Genomic DNA, 25,027 nt, shown 5'->3' on the forward strand with positions numbered 1-25,027 from the left:
CTGAAGCAAGCAAGCCTCATGTTAGCTTCCAGCTGCCTAGCTGCCAGTCGCCATCTTGGCTGGCAGTTAATTTGCATATCGCCCTGATTAGCCAATGGGAAGGGTAGCGGTCGTATGCTAATTACCATGTTTCTCTTTTATTAGATAGGATAAGGACTCTGAAGAGCAGTAAATCTACATGTGACTTCAAGCTCTAATTTATTTCCTATTTAAAGGCAATTGATAGTTTAGATTTGGAACTAATCTATATATATAAAAGCCTAAGCAACCGTTACAAACGAATGACCAATTGACCAGTCACTATGATGCGCACTGACCACCAGGGGGCAAACGCTCAATGTAGGAGCTGCCCTCTGGTGGTCAGTGTGCTCCCACAGCCAACTTCCTAAGGTCCCTACTCCCCGGCCAGGTGGCCTCCCCATAGGCCTCGATCACAAGCCAGGCCGAGGGACCGCACCCGTGTATGAATTTATGCACCAGGCTTCTAGTATACAATATAACAATACCTATTATTTACAAAGTGCTCTACATTTTCAAACCCCAAATAACACAGTTATTATTTTTTTATTGCTTTAATAAGTTTACTGTGGAGGTGTTATTTCTTTCATGAGTAGAGACAAAATTCAGGCATAGTCCAAAAACAGATTTGTAAAAACAGTATTAAAAGTATCATAAAACGAGGAGAAAATGGCAACCAGCAGGAAGGTAGGGAGGGAGAGAGTGTGAGAGAGCAAGGAAGTGATAGAGGAGTGTGTGGACATGTGTGGTGTGTGTGTATGAGCTAGGGACAGTTAGATTCTGCAGGTCTTCTAGGGGGCTGCTAAACCGGGCAGTCTTAGGCGGCGGAGTCCCGCTCCCTGCAGGGACACTCCTGGGCGGCCAGCACAGGCACGGCGACCACACCATTTTGGGAAAAAGAGCTGCTTGATACTAGGATCCTGGCCTCAGCACCACCCAGTCTGATCTCAGAGGCATACCAGGACCCTGCAGCCACTGGGGACATAGACCTGTGACCTCAGCTACAGACCTGAGGACACCAAAAGTTCAGAAATCCCCACAGCAGATCCGTGAGTAACAGAGCCCATCCCCCCTTCCCACAGGCTTGTGGGCAGCGCCAGAGTAACTAACTGATAGACCCACCCCTTACCGGGGCCTCAGCGCTCCAGGAACTTAAGCCTGGAAGTGAGCAAGCACCTAGGAACTGATCCCACGTAGGGCTGGGTTCCGGAGTCCTGGGGTGGGAGCAATCCTGCGAACACCGGGAACTGGTCCTACACGCACTGCCAGCTTCGGAGCCCTGGGCTGGGAGCAATCCCGCGAACACCGGGATCTGGTCTTGCTCACACTGCCTGCCCCAGGAGCCCTGGGCTGGGAGCAAACGCGCGAACACCAGGAACTGATCCTGCGCGCACTGCCAGCTTCGGAGCCCTGGGCTGGGAGCAATCACGCGAACACCAGGAATTTGTCCCACGTATCACAGGCCCAGGGACCCCGATTCTCTGGGCAGGAGGCAGAACCAAGCACCAGTGACTTGACTGTGTTTCTTATCACCTGCGCCTGAGGTCCTGATTCCATGTGCATTCATACTAAGAGTCAGTGACTCCAATTCCTGGTGCAAGGGCACACAGGGACCCTGATTCTCAAGGCAAGGTCACGCGAAGCAACAGAGACTCTGATACTGGATTCTTGGGGAACTCTGACTCCTGGCGTACGCTAGGGGGCTCTGGTTTTCAACACGCTTCAGGGGGGTCTCTGTTTCAGCACGGTGCAGGCAGTCCCTGATTCTAAGGGCGTGTACGAGGCCACATTGAGCGCTGACAACACTGACTCTGAGCGAGCCTGGTTCCCACCAACCCACAACAACCACACATCTTAGTGTCAGAGCTCTTCAGTGACACTAGGGTGGTGCGAAGCTCCCACGGCACACGGCCCAGGACCACGCAACTTGACGTTTGAACCATCGGGAGATAATCAGAATGAAGAGACGAAACAACACCCAGAGGAAAGACAATGAGGAGTCGCCAAGAAAGGAAATTAATGAAGTTGAAGCATGCAACATGACAGAAAAACAATTCAGAATAATGGTTGTACAATTCATTCACCGGATGGATGAGAAAATCAACAACCAATGCAAGAATCAGGAAGAAATGAAAAGTGATATAGCTAGAATCAAAAACACCATGGAAAGTTTCAACAGCAGACTAGAAGAAGCAGAGGACCGAATTAGTGAATTAGAAGATAAGGCAGAGAAACAAGCTCAATCTGAACAGCAACTGGAGAAAAAAATTAAAAAGCAGGAGGAGAGCCTAAGGGAGCTTCGGGACAACATGAAACAAAGTAACATACGCATAATAGGGCTGCAAGAAGGACAAGAAGAGCAGCAAGGATTAGAAAATCTATTTGAAGAAATAATGTCAGAAAACTTCCCAGATATGGGGAAGAAAAAGGTTACACAAGTACAGAGAGTCCCAGGCAAGATGAACCCCAAAAAACCCACACCAAGACACGTCATAATAACAATGGCAAATGTACAAGACAAAGAGAGAATCTAAAAGGCTGCAAGAGAGAAACAGAGAGTTACCTACAAAGGATCCCCCATCAGATTATCAAATGATTTCTCAACAGAAACACATCAGGCCAGAAATGAATGGATGGAAATTTACAAAGTGATGCAAAGCAAAGGACTGAATCCAAGAATACTCTATCCAGCAAGGCTATCATTCAAAATTGAAGGGGAAATAAGAAGCTTCACAGACAAAAAAAGGCCAAGGGAGTTTATCACCACCAAGCCAGCCATGCAAGAAATGCTAAAGGGATTGGTGTAAAAAGAAGAACTAAAAAGCCCAGAAAGAAAACAACCACACAAAAAAATAGAAATGGCTACAAACAAGTACCTTTCAATAAGAACTTTAAACGTAAATGGACTAAATGGTCCAATCAAAAGACATCGAGTGGCTGAATGGATAAAAAAACATGACCCGTATATTTGCTGTCTACAAGAGACCCACCTCATTAAAAGGGACTCACACAGACTGAAAGTGAAGGGATGAAAAAATATCTTTTAGGAAAATGGAAATGAAAAAAAAGCTGGAGTAGCAATACTTATATTGGACAAAATAGACCTCAAAGTGAAGGCCATCACAAGAGATAAGGAAGGCCACTTCATAATACTAAAGGGATCATTACAACAAGAGGATAGAACCCTGGTAAACATATATGCACCCAATGCAGGAGCACCCACATACAAAAGAAAACTCCTGGAAGATATCAGGGGAGAGACTGACAACAATACAATCATAGTAGGGGACTATAACACACCACTGACATCACTGGATAAATCAGCTAGACAAAAACTCAGCAAAGAAAAAGCAATCCTAAATAACTCACTAGATCAGATGGACTTAATTGACATCTTCAGAACACTTCACCCCAAAGCCACAAAATATACGTTCTTCTCAAGTGCTCATGGGACATCTTCAAAAATAGACCACATATTGGGTCACAAACAAAGTCTCCCCAAATTCAACAAGATTGAAATCATACCAAGCATCTTCTCAGACCACAAAGCCATAATATTAGAAATAAACTACAATAAAAACAACTCAAAATACTCAAACACCTGGAAGCTGAATAGCATGTTATTAAATATTGATTGGGTTAACAATGACATCAAAGAAGAAATTAAAAACATCCTGGAAACTAATGACAATGAAAACACAACAATCCAAAACCTATGGGATGCAATGAAAGCAGTCCTGAGAGGGAAGTTTATAGCTCTACAGGACTATCTCAACAAACAAGAAAAAATGGTAGTAAATCATCTAAATCTACAGCTCAAAGAATTAGAAAGAGAGCAACAAGAAAACCCCAGAGTGAGCAGAAGGAAGGAGATAATAAAGATTAGAGCAGAAATAAATGACATAGAGACCAAAAAAACAATACAGAAAATCAATGAAACCAAGAGCTGGTTCTTTGAAAAGATAAACAAAATTGACAAACCTCTAGCCAGACTCACCAAGAAGCAAAGAGAGAGGACCCAAATCAACAAAATCAGAAATGATAGAGGCGAAATAACAACAGACCCCACAGAAATACAAATGATCGTTTAAAAATACTATGGACAACTCTACTCCAACAAACTAGACAACCTGGAGGAAATGAACATATTCCTAGAAAAATACAACCTTCCAAAACTTAATCAGGAAGAATCTAAAAATCTCAATAGGCCAATAACTATGGAAGAAATTGAAGCAGTCATCAAAAGCTTCCAGCAAAAAAGCCCAGGATCATACACTAAGACCAAGTAGGCTTCACAGGGGACTTTTACCAAACATTCAAGGAAGAACTAAAACCTATCCTCCTCAGACTACTATAAAAAATCCATGAGGAAGGAACACTTCCAAGCTCATTCTATGAAGCCAGCATCACCCTAATACCAAAACCAGGTAAAGACAACACAATGAAAGAGAATTACAGGCCAATATTCCTCATGAACATAGATGCCAAAATCCTCAACAAAATCTTCGCAAATCGGATCCAGCAGTACATCAGAAAGATCATACACCACGACCAAGTAGGATTTATCCCAGGAATGCAAGGATGGTACAATATCTGCAAATCAATAAACGTGATACATCACATAAACAAATTGAAAGAAAAAAACCACATAATCATATCAATTGATGCAGAAAAAGAGTTTGACAAAATTCAACACCCATTTTTGATAAAAACTCTCAGCAAGGTGGGAATTGAAGGAACATACCTCAACATAATAAAAGCCATATATGACAAACCCACAGCCAACATCATACTCAATGGACAAAAACTAACACCATTTCCCCTAAGAACAGGAACAGGACAGGGATGCCCACTCTCATCACTCCTGTTCGACATAGTACTGGAAGTGTTAGCCATTGCAATTAGACAAGAAGAAGAAATAAAAAGCATCCAAATTAGAAAAGAAGAAGTAAAACTGTCCTTATTTGCAGACGACATGATATTATACTTAAAAACCCTAAAGACTCCATCAATAAACTATTAGACTTAATAAAAGAATTCGGCAATGTAGCAGGATACAAAATTAACGCCAAGAAATCTATGGCATTTCTATACACCAATAGTGAATGTGCAGAAAGAGAGACTAAAAAAGCAATTGCATTTACCATCGCACCAAAAAAATTAAGCTACCTAGGAATAAACTTAACTAAAGAGGTAAAAGACCTCTACTCAGAAAACCAGGACGTTGAAAAAAGAGATAGAGGAAGACATAAAAAGATGGAAGAACATACTATGTTCTTGGATTGGTAGGATTAACATCATTAAAATGTCCATACTACCCAAAGCAATCTATAAATTCAACGCACTTCCCATTAAAACACCAACGGCATACTTCACAGATCTAGAACAAACTCTCCAAAAATTCATCTGGAATAAAAAAAGACCCCGAATAGCTGCAGCAATCCTGAGAAAGAACAAAGTAGGTGGGATCTTAATACCAGATATCAAGCTGTATTACAAAGCCACTATTCTCAAAACTGCCTGGTACTGGCACAAGAACAGACAAATAGATCAATGGAATAGAATAGAGAGCCCAGAAATCAGCCCCAACCAATACGCTCAATTAATATTTAACAAAGGAGGCAAGAACATACAATGGAGTCAAGACAGTCTCTTCAATAAATGGTGTTGGGAAAATTGGACAGATACATGTAAGAAAATGAAACTAGACCACCAACTTACACCATACACAAAAATAAACTCAAAATGGATAAAGGACTTAAATGTACGATGGGAATCCATAAAAATACTAGAAGAATCCAAAGGCAACAAAATCTCAGACATATGCCGAAGCAATTTCTTCACTGATACAGCTCCTAGGGCATTGGAAACTAAAGAGAAAATAAACAAATGGGACTACATCAAAATAAAAAGCTTCTGCACAGCAAAAGAAACCATCAACAAAACAACAAGAAAGCCCACTACATGGGAGAACATATTTGCCAATGCTATCACTGATAAGGGTTTAACCTCCAACATATATAGGGAACTCATACAACTCAACAAAAGGAAGATAAACAACCCAATCAAAAAATGGGCAAAGGACCTAAATAGACACCTTTCAAAAGAGGACATTCAGAAAGCCAAGAGACATATGAAAACATTCTCAAAGTCGCTAATCATCCGAGAGATGCAAATCAAAACAACAATGAGGTACCATCTCACACCTCTCAGAATGGCTATCATCAACAATTCAACAAAGGACAAGTGTTGGAGAGGATGTTGAGAAAAAGGAACACTTGTGCACTGCTGGTGGGAATGCAGACTGGTGCAGCCACTATGGAAGACAGTATGGAGTTTCCTCAAAAAACTAAAAATGGAACTCCCATTAGATCCAGTGATCCCACTTCTAGGAATATATCCCAAGAAACCAGAAACACCAGTCAGAAAGGATATGTGCACCCCCATGTTCATAGCAGCACAATTCACCATAGCTAGAATCTGGAAACAGCCTAAGTGCCCATCTGTAGATGAATGGATTAGAAAACTGTGGTACATCTACACGATGGAATACTATGCTGCTGTAAAAAAGAAGGAACTCTTACCATTTGCAATGGCATGGATGGAACTGGAGAGCATTATGCTAAGTGAAATAAGCCAGTCAATGAAGGAAAAATACCACATGATCTCACTCATTTCTGGATAATAAAGACCATTATAAACTTATGAACAAAAATAGATACAGAGGCAGAGCTGCCTCGAACAGATTGTCAAACTACAGCAGGAAGGCCGTGGAGGGTGGGAGGGCAGGAGGGGGGTGGGTAAGAGATCAACCGAAGGACTTGTATGCATGCATATAAGCATAACCAATGGACATAAGACACTGGGGGGTAGGGGAGGCCAGGGGATTGTCAAGGGCGGGGGGGGTGGGGAAAAGGAGACATATGTAATACTCTTTGTAATACTTTAAGCAATAAAAAAAAAGAAATAAAAAGAAATAAAAAAATAAAGTATCATAAAACCACATCTCTAGAGTAGCACTGATGATAGTGAGGGAAGTTCTATGACAAACTGTGTTTCACTATCTGAAATGCCAGCTTAACCCACTCTGTGGAGACAAACTTTATACAGGTAACAGAATCAGCTTATTACACTGAGAAATCCCAATGTCAACACAGAGACAGATATAGGTGTAGTAGAAGGGTGAAGACATAAAACTAAAGGTTAACATTTCCATTCCTAGATTAGATCAAGCAAGATTCAACTATTCAACTGTAGTTCAAAGATGCCCAACAACCACGTGGAAATTCTTAGAATAGTAATTATTTATATCTGAGGCAATGTGTTTGTTGTCAATCTTACAAAAACTGTGAATCATGAAACCGATGGTGGCTTCCTGTTTGTACTGGCTGCTAAAAGGTGAGAATAAATTCTGTAGCAAATGAATGACTTATGTAAACTTGCTCCTGTATTTTTTACCTTCACCATCTCATTTTCCTTTTGTCCTCATTCTTTCATTTTTTAATCTGAGTGAATTATGTAAACTTACTTAAATCCTTTCTGAAGCAAGGGAGTACTTAAGATACTAATTAAGCAAACAGAAACAAAAAATTAAAAAGCAAACATTACCTTTATATCAAAATTACAATCAAGTCTTCTAATTAACACGATGAAAGTGCCCGATGAATTGTCTTTTAGTGGTGGAGGCACTATGGGTTCACAGGCATTCTCTGGTTTTGAGTTAATCAAAAAACCCTGAAAAAAGAATTGGTAGTAAATTTTTTCTCTGTTAAACCAAAAAAAATCAATTCAACTTGCTCCTATGAACATGTTTTGAATTTGTTTCATGTGTTTTGCATTATGCTAGATGAATTATCTGGCAAAACAACAGCTCCTATCCCCCAATTGCTCACAATCCCAGAGCTTCTAAGTGCTGTTTAGTTTCATAAGCATTTAGATTTTTTAAGTAAGATCTGTTTTTGCAATTAATATTTTTTAAAATGTCACAAAGAAGCCCATTTCCCCAAGACAATCACTATTAGCATCTTGGTATATTTCCCAACAATGACTGACATTTCTAAAACAAAGCAAATACTTTTTTAAAATTAACTTTTTGCATAGTATCAATCATTTATTTATTTACAATCAACTCTAACATTTATTTTGTTATCAAACAATGAAAATGAACAGAATTTCTAGAAATTTATTCTATAGAAACACTAACCTCAATTAGCAAAGGCATATGTAGAAAAATGGTTCCTGCTACGTTTTTAATAGCAAAAATTTAAAAACATGCACATCAATAAGGCAGCCATTTAAAAATTATAATAAATTCATACAACAAAAAATAATGAAGTCATTAAAAAGTCATTTAGTCATTCTGTGATGATTAAACAATTAAATGCATATACATTAAATTGGAAAGATGTCCACAAGATAATTAACTTAAAAAGAAAATAGCAAGTTGCTTTTCCAAAACTACAAGATGGTTTGACATCAGAAAATGTATTAATAAAAAAGTAACATTAGTATAATAAATGTTATTAATATTAAATGTTATAGTAATATACATTAATAAATGTTTGATACATATTAATGTTATATTAATAGATTAAAACAGAAAAACCAAATGACTATGTCAACAGATATAAAACACAATAAACGCATAAAGATTATCAAATTCATTAAATCCATTTATAAAAAGAAATGAAACAATTAAACCTATGACACACTGACTTAATAATAATCTCTATGGTCTAGCAGTCACACCAACCATCTATTCCACAGAATTTGGTAATTCCTCCTGCCTTAAGTTTCATTGCTTAGCTTGTGATAGGGAATGCTTTTGCACATTTCAGGAATAAAATGCAGCATACCTTTATTTACTCATAGAATAGTTGCCCTTCTTGATTCTATAAAGCATTTGGTTTTTACTAGAACTGTGGTTATCATTCCAATGAATACTTAGTTCACTCATGTTAAATTTACACCCTTTTCTGCATCTTTATGCACACAAACTTTTTGCTTTAATGCCAAATCACATAGTACATACAGTTAAAGATACTTATAACAGCAATTAAAATGAATCTGTACTATTAAGGCATATAACTAAACTGAAGTGAAGAAAACATGAGCAGCTACGGCCAAATTCCCTGGTGATGACAGGTCCATCATGACTGCCACCTGATGGACATCAATTGAAAGACTTCCCAATGTCAGAGATGTTAAAACATGGGGTAAGAAAATGCTTTTTTTTAACCCTCCCCTGAGGATATGTTGGTTTTTTTATTGTTTCAGAGAGAAAAAGGGAGGAAGAAAAGGGGAAGGTGAAGAGAGAGAGACATCCATGTGAGAAAGTTGCCTCCCATTGATGCCCCGACGGGATAGAACCCGAAATCTAGGTATGTGCCCGGGCCAGAAATCAAACCCAGAACCTTTTGGTGTACAAGGACAACACTCCAACCAATTGAACTATCAGGCCAGGGCTGAAATGCATCTTAGAATTAATAAATTTATATGTACAGACAAAAAAAAAAAGGGTCTGCAAATGGTCTTTGCTTTTGCCCCAGTGTGACTCAATGGTTAAGTGTCGACCCATGTACCAGGAGGTCTCAGGTTTGATTCCAGTCAGGCCACATGCCCAGGTTGCAGGATCAATCCCCAATGGGGTGGGGGTGGGGGGGAAGGGTCGTGCAGAAGGCAGCCTATGGATGTTGATGCTTCGATGTTTCTCTCTCTTCCTCTCCCTTCCTCTCCCTAAAATCAATCAAAAGATTTTTTTCTTAAAAAAGGTATTTGTTTTTAATCATTTCTATATTGTTAAATGTGTTATGACAAGCATGTTATTTTTTTTATTTTATTATATTTTTAACCCTCACTCAAGAACATTTTCACTGATTTTTTTTTTTTTTTTAAGAAAGAGAGGAAGGAAGAGAGAGAACCATCAATGTTAAAGAGAAGCATCGATCGGCCACTTCATGTACGCACCCCGGCCAGGGAACAAACCCACAACCTAGGCATGTGCCCTGACCAGGAATCAAACCCACGACCTTTTCGTGTATGGGATGATGCTCCAACCAAATGAGCACCCAGTCAGGGCAGCATGTATTATTTTCAAACTTAAAATTTATAAAAATACACATAACCTAAAAGTACAAAAAACTAGCATTAGCGAAAAATTGAATTTTTAAAAAACTCTTAAATTATTAAACATTATCTTTCCTGATGATTATGCTAAAAAAGAATAACTTCCTAAAATAGCTTACTAATTCCTATTCTTCCCTCAGAGGTGAGTCACTTAGAACTAATGCAAATTTACTTTCATTGATCCACGAAGTCTCTGAGGTAGGGTGATAATGAGTTTTGCCAATTAATTGGCAGAAGCCCTTTGAATAGGAGTGGCCAAGTAGATGCTGGCCTTAAGCCAGATCCACATGCCTAGAGCCACCCTCTAGGGCCAATCCCTTATTAAAAGGATACTTGCTCCACGATCAAGAACCCTCTTTATCTCTATCTTCTGAAGGGGTCCTTTATGCCAATACAAAGGAAACCGAAAAAAAACTACCAATGCCTAGGATACTCAGAAACTGGATGCCCACCTTCTCTTTGCTGTTATAATTCTGTGATGATTAAACAAAGTTCTGGACAAACATAGTGCATGTATACTGGCACCTCAATTATCATCAACTGCATAATGCAGTAAGTTTACAGTATATTATGTTGGTTTTTAAAAAGCATTTATGACTATACATAAAGCAAAGTGCACAAAATGTAATTTTTCAGCTTGACGTGTTTTCTGACATACCTGAATCAGGACATAGAACATGAACAGCACTCCAGAAGTTCCCTTCATGCTCCCTGCCATTCATTCACTGCTCCCCAACCCAATCCCCAATGTCACTGCAGACACATCTAAGAGCATAGATTCGTTTTGGCTCAATCTGACACGTAACAGAAACAGAACCATACAGTACAGTAAATGCCCTTTTAGATTTCTTTCTCTCAGTGCCATATTTGTGAGATTCATTCTACTGTTGACCAACCATACTGTTGAGATATACTTAGTAAATTTTTTCATTTTCATTTCTATGTAGTATTACATTCTGTGAGTACGCCAAAACTTATTCTAGAGTTGATGAGCATTTGGATAATTTCTAGGTTATTGCAAATAGTGCTGTTATAAATATTCTAGTACAAGTCTTTTCATGAACACATGTATATGTCTGTGAAGTATGTGCACTGAAATAGAACCATAGGCTATCCAGCAGCATCATGGGGTATTAAGCTTTAGTAAACACCACCAAGCAGTTTTCCAAGGTAATTTGGGTTACTCTTTTCAACTGAAACAATATAAATATAAAAATCATACAAATATAATTTTGCTTTAGTGCTTCAGAAGGTTTTCAGAATTGCAATATTTTGGGGTAAACATTAGGGAAAATTACTTTTGTTGATAAATTACACTGGTTAATAAAGTCATAAAGAGATAATTCAATGAAGTGGTTTTGTTTAAAAGACTGTTTCAGCCTGAAAAGTAGACTTCAGATTTCACTGAATGTCAAACTATGTCATAAGTAAAATGAAGAATATATAGTGATAATGTCAATAAAAATGCTAAAAGCAAGGTAGCTAAGCATCTTTGCCTTCATTAGAGTATAAAAGTAAAAGCAGGGCCCTGACTGGTTTGGCTCTGTGGTTAAGAGCGTCAGCCCACAGACTGGAGGGTTTCTGGTTTGATTCCCCGTCAAAGGCACATACCTTGGTTGCATGCTCAATCCTCGACCCTGGTCAGGCTGAGTGCGGGAGGCAATCAATCGATGTGTCTAACATCAATGTCTCTCTCTCTCTCTCTCTCTCTCTCTCTCTCTCTCTCTCTCTCTCTCCCCCACCACCCCTCCCTCCCTTCTACTCTGTCTAAAATCAATGGGGAAATATCACTGGGTGAGGATTTTTTAAAAAGTAAAAGCAGGGCTGTAAGTGTTGCTCAGTGATTGAGCTATGAACCAGGAGGTCACGGTTAGATTCTGGGTCTCAGCACATGCCTGGGTTGCAGGCTCAATCCTCAGTAGAGGGCGTGCAGGAGGCAGCCAACTGATGATTCTCTCTCATCACTGAGGTTTCTATTTCTCTCTCTTCCTCTCCCTTCATCTCTGAAATCAATAAAAACACATTTTTTTTAAAAAAAGTAAAAGCAGGAAGAGGAGAAGTGATAAACTGGTGTCTCAGTGAATACCCGAAGTTATGAATTAATAACTGCAGTAACATCAAACAGTTAACATTTGGTGAGCCATGGCACTCAGTACTCTGTGTCAGCACTATGCCCTTTAAATGTTCTAATTCAGTTCATCTTTGCAACCCTATGAGATAATTACTGTTATTATTATTATTATTATTATTATCATCCCTATTTTAAAAATGAGGAATCATCTAAGTCTCAAAAAAGGTAACCTGCCCAAGGTTACACATAATGCAATCCCCAGAAAGTCTGACTCCAGTTGCTATGTTCTCAACCACTATGCTATACTGCCTCCACAAGATAAAAAAAAAAAAAGTGGGTGAAGAGCAAAATGGACAACAAGAAGAGGAATGGACATTTACAACAATGAACAAGCAAAAATGTTAGTTTAAGGGGAAATTAAGGCTGATTCCAAAATTTTATACAAATACTTCAAATGATGAAGATGTCAACCTTATGCGCTGGCTGGGTGGGTGGCTCAGTTGTTAAAGCATCATCCCATATACCAAAGGTTGCAGGTTTGATTCCTGCCTGGTCAGGGCACATATCTTGGTTGTGGGTTTGATCCCCAGTTAGGGTGTGCATAGGAGGCAACCAATCAATGTTTCTCTTTCTCTCTCTCTCACCCTTCCCCTCTCTGTAAAATCAATAAAAACATATCCTCAGGTGAGGATAAAAAAAAAAAAAAGATATCAACCTTTCTGTCATAATTTTTACAATCAAACCTAGACCAAGAGTTATACTGATGAATCAGATATTATCAGCTATCATTTTCCTACTGTGAGACAGATGATTTTTTTGAGTGTTTAATTCAAACCTATATTTGCCATTTCTAAAATGTTAATCCATAGACCACTTTCTTGTTACATGTGTACCAACGAAAACAAAAGGCAGAGAATCACTGCCATCCCTACAAAAGGAATGGCTCCTTTTCTAACATTCTTTAAAAATATACATTGTACAGTCTTTGCACCTCACCAAAGGAATAAATACACTGGCTTAGTTCTCCTCCCTGTTCAGCAAGGTCCACCAACTAACTGTTATAAGCCCTCTTCTTTTTTGATTTCTCCAGGGCTTTGTCCATGGTTTTCTTGTTCTCCCCTCAACATCTGGGACAGTATCACTTGCCCTTAGGTTTATGATTCAGTCCTACACCGGAGAAGTAGAACCACTTGATGGGGCACTCGTCATTGTCACAGCTGATCATTTCTCCATAGAAGACCGGATTGCACAGACATTACCTGGGCTCATTCGGGTTGATGGGAAAGTCTGCAGGGGATGCTTCCCTCTCTGCTTTGGTTTGCCTTCTTGTCCTTAGGCGTTCCTGAGGTGATGTCATCATGGTCCTGATTATTGGCTGCATTCTCCCAATTTTCACTGTTGCACTGTCTCAGAGACCTCTTGTTATTGGGCTTTTCTACCTGTGTGATTGTCTCATTCTTGGACTTATCCTGGCCGGCTTTGCCACTGTGGCCAGTGGTGTCATTGACCTCTTGAAGTTCCTCAAAGAGTTCCACGTGACTGTCCAGATCCTGTTCTCCACCAGCTCCACCATCTGACTCTCAATCTGGATCTTCTCGTCTCCCAGGTCCTGGCTCCAGATCAGGGCTCTCTGAATGCAGTGCAACACTGTACTCTTCCGGTTGCTCTCCATCTCCTGATTAAACTTCTCATAATACTCATCTAGTTCCTTCAGGATTTATTGGTATTTCCCATCAATCTCCAGCACCAGCAATACGTTTCTCTGCAAATCAAAAGGCAGAGACCCGATGGAGTCCAGGTAGCCCTCCACATAGTTCACCAGGTGGATCTGCTCCCGTTGGCAGGACTCAACATGGTTCACCGAGATCCCCGGCCACTCTGCGTGGCTTTCTGCTTCCTCCAGCCCCTGCCCCCTCAGAGCCCAGCCCTGCAAAATGCAAACCTCCCGCCCACCGGCATCCCCCCTCCTGCTCACTCTACCTGGCTACATCTGTGACCATGCTGCCTGGCACAGGCGCAGGTGGGCCGGGCCAGTGCTCCTCGCCTCAGGCTCTGTGTGGGCGTGCAGATACGCTCCCAGGCGCAGGGGCCGGGGCCAGGCCAACCAAGAGTGCTGCCCACCGGCCATACTTGTCCAACATGGAAAACCCCCAGATGATTTTATTTATATCAATAAGTTCCTAGAATGCTAAAAATATCCACTGCCTTTTTCTCTAATTCTTTATTAGATCATTCTTTAAAAATCTACCAGTAACTTTCATATACAGGATACATTTAATTCCTTATCTATATATAGAAAAGCCTAAGCAATCATTCGACCATTGGACCATTCCATGACATGCACTGACCACCAGGAGGTGGACACTCCAAACAGTAGGTTAGCTTGCTGTTGGGGTCTGGCTGATCAGGATTGGGAGCAATGTGCCGGACATTCACTGGGGCCCTCCTGAGGTCCCTCCAGGGCCCCGATAGTGCACAGGTGTGAGGGACCCCATCAGTGCATGAATCTGTGCGCCAGGCCTCTAGTTTACAATTAATTAGAAATTATGTTCCTCTTATGAAGCAAAATATCCTTTAACTATAATTCATAGCATAGTAAGTTTCTGTAACACTATGCTCTGCATACACTGGCTGCATTTCATGAGGGCTCTGTTTAAGTACTAGGATGGATAAGAATGAGGCCCTACCCTAGTAATATCTGAAAAGAACTAACAGACCCAAAAAGAGAAAAAAAACAACAAAGAATAAGCAACATGTAGTACAAATGCATAGAACAGAGCAAATCTGCTCTATGGGAGGCAGTAACAGAAAAAGTGGTGTTTCTCTTGGTTTGTTTTTTTGTTTTGTTTTGTTTTTTATACAAGTCCTTTGGTTGATCTCTTACCCCCCTCCCTCCTGGTCCCCACCCCTCCCCGGCCTTCCTGCTGCAGTTTGACAATCTGTTTGAGGCAGCTCTGCCTCTTTATCTATTATTGTTCAAAACTTTATAATGGTTTCTATTATCCATGAATGAGTGAGATCATGTGGTATTTTTCCTTCATTGACTGGCTTATTTCACTTAGCATAATGCTCTCCAGTTCCATCCATGCCATTGCAAATGGTAAGTGTTCCTTCATTTTTACAGCAGCATAGTATTCCATCAGGTACATGTATCACAGTTTTCTAATCCATTCATCTACAGATGGGCACTTAGGCTGTTTCCAGATTCTAGCTATGGTGAATTGTGCTGCTATGAACATATGGGTGCATATATTCTTTCTGATTGGTGTTACTGGTTTCTTGGGATATATTCCTAGAAGTGGGATCACAGGGTCAAATGGGAGTTCCATTTGTAGTTTTTTGAGGAAACTCCATACTGTCTTCCATAGTGGCTGCACCAGTCTGCATTCCCACCAGCAATGCACAAGTGTTCCTTGTTCTCCACATCCTCTCCAGCACTTGTCGTTTGTTGATTTGTTGATGATAGCTAATCTGACAGGTGTGAGATGGTACCTCATTGTTGTTTTGATTTGCATCTCTCGGATGATTAGTGACTTTGAGCATGTTTTCATATGTCTCTTGGCTTTCTGAATGTCTTCTTTTCAAAGGTGTCTATTTAGGTCCTTTGCCCATTTTTTGATTGGATTGTTTATCTTCCTTTTGTTAAGCTGTATGAGTTCCCTATAAATTTTGGAGATTAGGCCCTTATCAGATATGACATTGGCAAATATGTTTTCCCACACAGTGGGTTTTCTCATTGTTTTGTTGATGGTTTCTTTTGCTGTGCAGAAGCTTTTTATTTTGATGTAGTCCCATTTGTTCATTTTCTCTTTAGTTTCAAGTGCCCTAGAAGCTGTATCAGTGAAGAAATTGCTTCGGCATATGTCTGAGATTTTGTTGCCTTTGGATTCTTCTAGAATTTTTATGGTTTCCTGTCGTACATTTAAGTCCTTTATCCATTTTGAGTTTATTTTTGTGTATGGTGTAAGTTGGTGGTCTAGTTTCATTTTCTTGCATATATCTGTCCAATTTTCCCAACACCATTTATTGAAGAGACTATCTTGGCTCCACTGTATGTTCTTGCCTCCTTTGTCAAATATTAATTGAGCGTATTGGTTGGGGCTGATTTCTGGGCTCTCTATTCTATTCCATGGATCTATATGCCTGTTCTTGTGCCAGTACCAGGAAGTTTTGAGAACAGTGGCTTTGTAATACATCTTGATATCTGGTATTGAGATCCCACCTACTTTGTTCTTTCTCAGGATTGCTGCAGCTATTCGGGGTCTTTTTTTATTCCAGATGAATTTTTGGAGAGTTTGTTCTAGATCTGTGAAGTATGCCATTGGTATTTTAATGGGAAGTGCGTTGAATTTATAGATTGTTTTGGGTAGTAAGGACATTTTAATGATGTTGATTCTACCAATCCAAGAACATGGTATATTCTTCCATCTGTTTATGTCTTCCTCTATCTCTTTTTTCAGCATCCTGTAGTTTTCTGAGTAGAGGTCTTTTACCTCTTTAGTTAAGTTTATTCCTAGGTAGCTTAATTTTTTTGGTGCGATGGTAAACGGGGTTGTTTTTATAATCTCTCTTTCTGAAAGTTCACTATTGGTGTATAGAAATGCCTCATATTTCTTGGGGTTAATTTTGTATCTTGCTACTTTGCCAAATTCATGTATTAAATCTAGTAGCTTTTTGATGGAGTCTCTAGGGTTTTGTATGTATAATATCATGTCGTCTGCAAATAAGGACAGTTTTACTTCCTCTTTTCCAATTTGGATGCCTTTTATTTCTTCTTCTTGCCTAATTACGATGGCTAATACTTCCAGTACTATGTTGAACAGGAGTGGAGAGAGTGGGCATCCCTGTCTTGTTCCTGTTCTTAGGGGAAATGGTGTTAGTTTTTGTCCATTGAGTATGATGTTGGCTGTGGGCCTGTCATATATGGCTTTTATTATGTTGAGGTATGATCCTTCTACTCCTGCCTTGCTGAGAGTTTTATCAAAAATGGGTGTTGAATTTTGTCAAATACTTTTTCTGCATCAATTGATATGACCAAGTGGTTTTTTTCTTTCAATTAGTTTACGTGATGTATCACGTTTATTGATTTGCAGATATTGTACCATCCTTGCATTCCTGGGATAAATCCTACTTGGTCATGGTGTATGATCTTTCTGATGTACTGCTGGATCCGATTTGCTAAGATTTTGTTGAGGATTTTGGCATCTATGTTCATGAGGGATATTGGCCTGTAATTCTCTTTCATTGTGTTGTCTTTACCTGATTTTGGTATTAGGGTGATGCTGGCTTCATAGAATGAGCTTGGAAGTGTTCCTTCCTTTTGTTTTTTTTTGTAGTAGTCTGAGGAGGATAGGTTTTAGTTTTTCCTTGAACGTTTGGTAAAACTCCCCTGTGAAGCTGTCTGGTCCTGGGCTTTTGTTTGCTGGAAGCTTTTTGATGACTGCTTCAATTTCTTCCATAGTTATTGGCCTGCTGAGATTTTTAGATTCTTCCTGATTGAGTTTTGGAATGTTGTATTTTTCTAGGAATTTGTCCATTTCCTCCAGGTTGTCTAATTTGTTGGAGTAGAGCTGTCCATAGTATTTTTTAACAATCATTTGAATTTCTGTGGGTCTGTTGTTATTTCGCCTCTATTGTTTCTGATTTTGTTTATTTGGGTCCTCTCTCTTTGCTTCTTGGTGAGTCTGGCTAGAGGTTTGTCAATTTTGTTTATCTTTTCAAAGAACCAGCTCTTGGTTTCATTGATTTTCTGTATTGTTTTTTTGGTCTCTATGTCATTTATTTCTGCTCTGATCTTTATTATCTCCTTCCTTCTGCTCACTCTGGGGTTTTCTTGTTGCTCACTTTCTAATTCTTTGAGTTGTAGAGTTTGATGATTTACTACCATTTTTTCTTGTTTTTTGAGATAGGCCTGTAGAGCTATAAACTTCCCTCTCAGGACTGCTTTCATTGTGTCCCATAGGTTTTGGATTGTTGTGTTTTCATTGTCATTAGTTTCCAGGATGTTTTTGATTGTTTCTTTGATCTCATTGTTAACCCAATCAATATTTTTAATAACATGCTATTCAGCTTCCAAGTGTTTGAGTATTTGCGGTTGTTTTTATTGTAGATTATTTCTAATATTATGGCTTTGTGGTCTGAGAAGATGCTTGGTATGATTTCAATCTTGTTGAATTTGGGGAGACTTTGTTTGTGACCCAATATGTGGTCTATTTTTTAATATGTCCCATGAGCATCAGAGTGGAATATATATTCCGTGGCTTTGGGATGAAGCGTTCTGAAGATGTCTATTAAGTCCATCTGATCTACTGAGGCATTTCGGATTGCTGTTTCTTTGCTGATTGTTTGTCTAGAGGACTTATCCAGTGATGTCAGTGGTGTATTAAAGTCCCCTACTATGATTGTATTGTTGTCGATCTCTCCTTTGATATCTTCCAGGAGTTTTTTTTATGAATTTGGGTGTTCCTGCATTGGGTGCATATATGTTTACCAGGGTTATATCTTCTTGTTGTATTGATCCCCTTAGTATTATGAAGTGGCGTTCCTTATCTCTTGTTATGCCCTTCACTTTGAGGTCTATTTTGTCCGATATAAGTATTGCTACCACAGCTTTCTTTTCCTTTCCACTTGCCTGAAAGATATTTTTCCATCCCTTCACTTTCAGTCTGTGTGAGTCCCTTCTAATGAGGTGGGTCTCTTGTAGACAGCAGATGTATGGGTCATGTTTTTTTATCCATTCAGCCACTCGATGTCTTTTGGTTGGAGCATTTAGTCTGTTTACGTTTAAAGTTATTATTGAAAGGTACTTGTTTGTAGCCATTTCTTTTTTTGTGTGGCTCTTTTCTTTCTGAGCTTTTCATTTCTTCTTTTTACACCAGTCTCTTTAGCATTTCTTGCATGGCTGGCTTGGTGGTGATAAACTCCCTTAGCCTTTTTTTGTCTGTGAAGCTTCTTATTTCCCCTTCAATTTTGAATGATAGCCTTGCTGGATAGAGTATTCTTGGATTCAGTCCTTTGCTTTGCATCACTTTGTAAATTTCCATCCATTCATTTCTGGCCTGATGTGTTTCTGTTGAGAAATCATTTGATAATCTAATGGGAGATCCCTTGTATGTGACTTTCCTTCTCTCTCTTGCAGCCTTTAAGATTCTCTCTTTGTCCTGAACATTTGCCGTGGTAATTATTATGTGTCTTGGTGTGGGTCTTTTCAGGTTCACCTTGTTTGGGACTCCCTGGGCTTGTGTGACTTTTTTCTTCCCCACCTCAGGGAAGTTTTCTGATATTACGTCTTCCAGTAGGTTTCCTAATCCTTGTTCCTCTTTCTGTTGTTCTGGCACCCCTATTATTCGTATGTTGTTTTGTTTCATGTTGTCCCAAAGCTCCCTTCGGCTCTCCTCCTGTCTTTTAATTTTTTTCTCCAATTGCAGTACAGTTTGGGTGTGTTTTGCTTCCTTGTCTTCTAATTCACTAATTCGGTCCTCCGCTTCTCCTAGTCTACTGTTGATACTTTCAATGGTGTTTTTTATTGCAGCTATATCACTCTTCATTTCTCCTTGGGTCTTACTTAAGTTGTTGATTTTTTCATCTGTTTCTTCTAGCTTCTTGCATATGTTATTGATTTTTTCCTCCCTCCAGTTTATGCACTCTAGGACCCTTATTCTGAATTCTTTTTCTGTCATGGTGCATGCCTCTGTATCACTTAGCTGCTTTTCTGGCTAGTCTCCTTTTCTTTCCTTTGGGGGTTTCTTTGTCTACCCATGTTTGATCTCACTGACATATCTAGACGTTGAGACGTTCAGTGGCTGCTCCCTGGGTGGCAGTTACTCCATGGGCTGTGGTTGCTCTTCGGGCAGTTGCGGTAGCAGCTGCTCCTCAGTTGGCAGCAGCTCCTCTGGTGGGTGCTGTTCACAGCTGTGGTGGCTCTTCTAGCTGGTGGGGGGATGTTTCACGTACAGCTGCTGTTCCTCAGACAAAGGGTGTGGTGCTCAGGAGGCTGCTGTTGCTTGGATCTGCTGCGTTGATTTAAAGGCACAAAATACAACACAACAAGGCACCACGTACCAGGCACTAAACACAAATATATTCACGATATTAATAACCCCAAATAAAGGTGACCACCCGAATTAAGAGAATTAGGGGATAAGGAGGAAAGAAGAGAAAAAGATAAAAGAGAAAAAAGAAAAGAAAAGAAAAGAAAAGAAAAGAAAAGAAAAGAAAAGAAAAGAAAAGAAAAGAAAAGAAAAGAAAAGAAAAAAGAAAAGAAAAGAAAAGAACGGACCAAAAAAGGGAGTGCAAAAATGAAATTGAGAAAATAAAAGAGAGAAAAGAAAAGAAAGAAAAAATAGCGAAAAGAGAGATTGAAGTGGAAAAGGGGAAGAGACTATTTATATGAGGAGAAAAGTCCTATAGAACCGCCACTAATCCCAACAAATTCCAGCAACAGCTCCCTGGAGATGAATGCAAACTAGAAACAACCAATAATATCAAGAGAGGCAAGGGAAAACAGAAGCATAAAAATAACCGGGGGGGATGGGTGGAGGGAGGGGAAAAACCAGCAGAAAAAAATAAAAAGAAAAAGCAAAACAGCCTCACAACCAGTCCTAAAACACACACACACACACACACACACACACACACACACAAAAACAAGCAACAACAACAAAAAAACAATATATTCAACAATCAAGCAAACAGCAACAGAACAATAGAAAGATAAAAGAAGAAGAAAAAAAAATTTTGGATAGTGAAGAAAGATAAGGGGTATGTGTATAAAGATTTAGAGCAGTGGATTGGAAATAGGATATATAAGTAGGGTGAAATTTTGACAGGAGGTAAACAGAAGGAATAGGGAAAATCTAAAGCAGGAATAGGGTAAGAGAAACAGGACAACAAAAGGGGAAAAGTGAGGGAGAGGGTTTTAGCATAGAGGTAAAATTGAGGTAGGGAAAATTGTTGCTAAAGGAACAATGAAAATAGAATGGAGAACACTAATCCCAAAATAAAATAAAGAGAAAATAAAATGGCACTTTAAAAAATGGTAAAATGGTAGCAGTAATAATACTGGTTAAAAATAAGAATGTAGTAATTAAAAGGGTAAAATCAGGTGATGGAAAAAGAAGAAAAAAAAATTGGTGTCTTAGTTAAAAGGTGAAAAAAGAAAAGAAAAACTTTGCAGTAGTGAAGGTCCTTCGGTTCTTTTACTCGTCAGTCTGGCTCGCCTTAGTCCTGCCAGGTATTCAGGAGAGTGTAGAATGCGATACACTGTTCCTCTGTGTTGTAAACCACAGTCCTTATTTTAAAGCAGGCCGTATTTGTTTCCCAGACTGCCTTATTTTGTGTTTAGCAAAGAGTCAGTTTGTGGCTCAGCCTCTGGGTGGCAGTGTTCTGGGGTTGGCCTCTGAGGCTATACGGCTTCTCTATCGCACTTAAAACTGGTTTGGGGAGGCCAACTATCCAGAGCTGTTTCTTTAATCGTTACCCTGCTCTGTGTTGTTGCTGGGATTCTGTCTTGGTTCTTAAACTCTACTGTATTTCAGTTGGGTGCCAAAAACTGACCATAGTACTATAAATGACCTGACCAATATAACAACAGATATTGCTCTTTTTTTTTTTTTTTTAAGTTCAAGATCTAACTGGCTTTATTCAACAATTCATGAATTGGGCAGCATCCCACCTAGTAAATGGAAATGTGCCCTAAGCTATCACTCTTTTAACATGTTCTAGACATTATATTTCTACTGATGTCCTGTAAAATCGAATTAGGTTTTTGGCAAGTACATCAGTTATTTCAACAAATTTTTGACATGTTGCATCTAAGCTATATTTCTACTCTTTTCGGTACCTATCTTTTAACACTCAAGGGCAAACATTAGTATATTAACCATTCCAAGCTTCATGCCACCTGCAAATCCAACAGCCATTCCTTCCAAGTCTTTTTGCACATCAAGAAATGCACTGAATAAGATAGAAATGTGAGGGTTATGGACCAATTCAAAGTTCAGCCCTTGCCCTAGCCAGTTTGGCTCAGTGGATAGAGTGTCAATCCATGAACTGAAGGGTCATGGGTTCGATTCCCGGTCAAGGGCATGTACCTCGGTTGCAGGCTCGATCCCCAGCCCTGGATAGGGACGTGGGAGAGGCAATCAATGTGTCTCTCATTGATGTTTCCCTCTGTTTCTCCCCCTCCCTTCCACTCTCTCTAAGAATCAATGGAAAAATATCCCACGGATGATAATTAACAAACAAAAAAAAAGTAAAGCCCTTGCTCTGGCCAGATGGCTCAGTTGGTTGGAATGTCGTCCCATACACCAAAGGGTTTCGGGTTTGATTCCCAGTCAGGCCATATATCTAGGTTGTGGTTCGATCCCCAGTTGGGGCAAGAATAGCCAATGTTTCTCTCTCACATCGATGTGTGTGTGTTTTTCTCTCTCTCTCCCTTCCACTCTCTAAAATCAATGAAAATATATCCTCCAGTGAGAATTTTTAAAAAATAAAAGGTTAACTGGATCAAAAGAAAGGGTTTTCAAAAACCTCTTTGCAAATTAGATATTACATTTATAACATTATTCAGAGCAGTAACTGAGTATCTTTCACCTCAAAGTAACATCTCATCTTTTACACACTGATAGAATTCTTCCCAATAATCTTTTGTGGTTATATATTTTATCAGATTTTAGATTTATAACCTTTTTAGACTATATATTTTATCAATGAGTTAGATTTTAGATTATAATAAAATCTGATTAAAAGATACCATGGATGCTTCTGGTCAAGGTGAAATAGGTAAATACTGTGTTTGCTTTCTCCAATGACCACATCAAAATTACAAATAAATTATAGAACAATCAACCTGGAAAGCCATCTGAAGATTAGCTGGACAGAATTCCTTTAACTAAGGATATAAAGAAGCCACATTTGGTAGGAGGGGAGGAGACCCACACCACATGTGGGTCTTGAGAAACCTCAGGAGGGATATCTCATCTGCAGGGGTCCCACCTAAGGAGTAAGGGGTCCCAGTCCCACAATGGGCTCTCGAGCCCAGGGTTCCAGTGCCAGGAAGAGGAGTCTCTACAACATCTGGCTTGGAAAATCAGCAGGGACTCTATCCAGATGAGAGTGCTGCTGGAAACCCAGGCATCCTCTTCAAGGGCCCGTGTACAGTCCCAGTTGCCCACACTCACCCTAAACTCCTTTGAACAAACAGTAGTGAAAGGTACCAGAAACATACATAGAGAAACTGAGTTGTCAGACTTCCAGGTGAGGGCTGGAGGGACAGCAGATTGTACCTATGTTGAACCCTCCCCCGACATGGCCTGAAGGTACAGGCGCTTCAGACTTTCTTAAAAATTCTCAAGGATCCTCAGACCCCAGGCAGGCAAGGACTGGCCTCAGAGTACCCTTTACCTCTGGCTTAAAGGCCCCAGCCCCAGCCCCAGCAATGGTGCCAAATCTGAATATTCATTAACATGGTGAACATTAACCTGGTGAACACCGTTTACCTTACCCTGAAACTCCCTGAGACCTTGCCCCACCCAAAGCTCTGGCCATTCCTTGAAGGCAGCCATCTCACTAGTGCTGCAGACTGCCCTAATAACTCTCAAAAGTCCAAAGGGTCTGGGAAGGTGGCTAATGGACACACCATGCCCTGTGCCTCTTGCTGATTGGCCCCAGGACCGCTTTGTAGAGTGGTCAGCCTTGGTTCATCCTGTGGCCTCTCCCACGTGCCTCCAGGCCCACCACAGGCAGCTACCACCTGTGGATCACTTTGTAGCTCCTACCAGGTAACCCAGGGACAAGCACAGGCAGCAGCTGACCTTGGCCTGAACAGGAGCCCCACCCAAGAGTCCTCAAAACCAACATACCTGGTGGCCAGCTTCAGACCACAACAGAGAATCACCCATTAGCTTCACAAACAGCATACCCAAAGGGTAGTCTCAGCAGGCACCAGAGCTTCACTGGGGCAAATCCCACTCCATGCTGTCAGTCCCTGCATAGCAGCTGGTACACTATGATCATGGCTAATCCTTCCAGCCAACCAGTCTGAGGCTCAATCCCCACCCAAGGAACTGCAACCGGAGGACACATACAACCCACATTCTTGGAGCACCCAGCTGAGGTGATCAGAAAGACTGTGCCACTGGGCTCCACAAGACACCTACTATATAAGGACACCCTGCCAAGATCTACCTAATACATAGAAACAAACACAGAGGGGCAGCCAAAATGAGGAGACAAAAAAAACACATCCCAAATGAAGTAAAAGGGAAAAACTCCAGAAAAAGAACTAAACCAAATGGAGGCACACAATCTACCAGATATGGAGTTCAATGAACTTGGGGAAGAACAGACAAAAAGTCTCTACGGGGTTGAACATTTCTTATGTTGAGAGCAGCCTCCCTCATAGCTAGTATTTCACTAAATATGCGGTTAGTCACTACCTAGCCTGCAACTGGTCAGTGAGAAAAATCCAAGTGTTAGATTTGGGGAAACAGGCTGGCAAAGGATAGCTCCTTGATTAGCTGGGTAGCAACAGAGTCAGAATATTCTGAGGTGAAACCACAGAGGCCTCCTGATCAGAGAAAAGGGGATGTGCTTTGGAGGTCAGTGACTGCATTAATCCTTTATCAAGCCAGGTCTACAGGTGATTCTGGGTTTTATTCCTGAAACAGTTTGGAAACTGCTTTTCCAGGCTATGATACTCTGGACATCTCTATCCCTTTCTAGGTAAATTAGCTAGAAGGGATTCCATTATAAAAATTAAGAAACCTTTCATATACACAAATGATAACCAAGTAAGAACTTTATGAGTTTATA

General features: G+C 40.1%; 1 protein-coding gene and 1 pseudogene across 5 annotated transcripts in view; both read right to left on the reverse strand.

Moving 5' to 3' along the window:
- Positions 1-25,027, reverse strand: part of RNF13 (ring finger protein 13) — a 183,884-nt gene that overhangs the window by 111,114 nt on the left and 47,743 nt on the right. For 4 of the 5 annotated variants that reach the window (XM_059688166.1, XM_059688164.1, XM_059688169.1 and 1 more), the window contains one exon: positions 7,627-7,752. The exons of the other annotated variant lie outside the window; for it this stretch is intronic. In XM_059688166.1, the coding sequence (XP_059544149.1) occupies positions 7,627-7,752 (126 nt within the window). Of the gene's footprint in view, positions 1-7,626; positions 7,753-25,027 lie in introns of those variants that run through there. 5 annotated transcript variants of the gene reach the window in all.
- On the reverse strand, positions 8,567-15,026 carry LOC132230537 (inhibitor of growth protein 1-like; annotated as a pseudogene).

Source organism: Myotis daubentonii, chromosome 3, assembly GCF_963259705.1.
Source record: "Myotis daubentonii chromosome 3, mMyoDau2.1, whole genome shotgun sequence".
NCBI lineage: Eukaryota > Metazoa > Chordata > Mammalia > Chiroptera > Vespertilionidae > Myotis > Myotis daubentonii.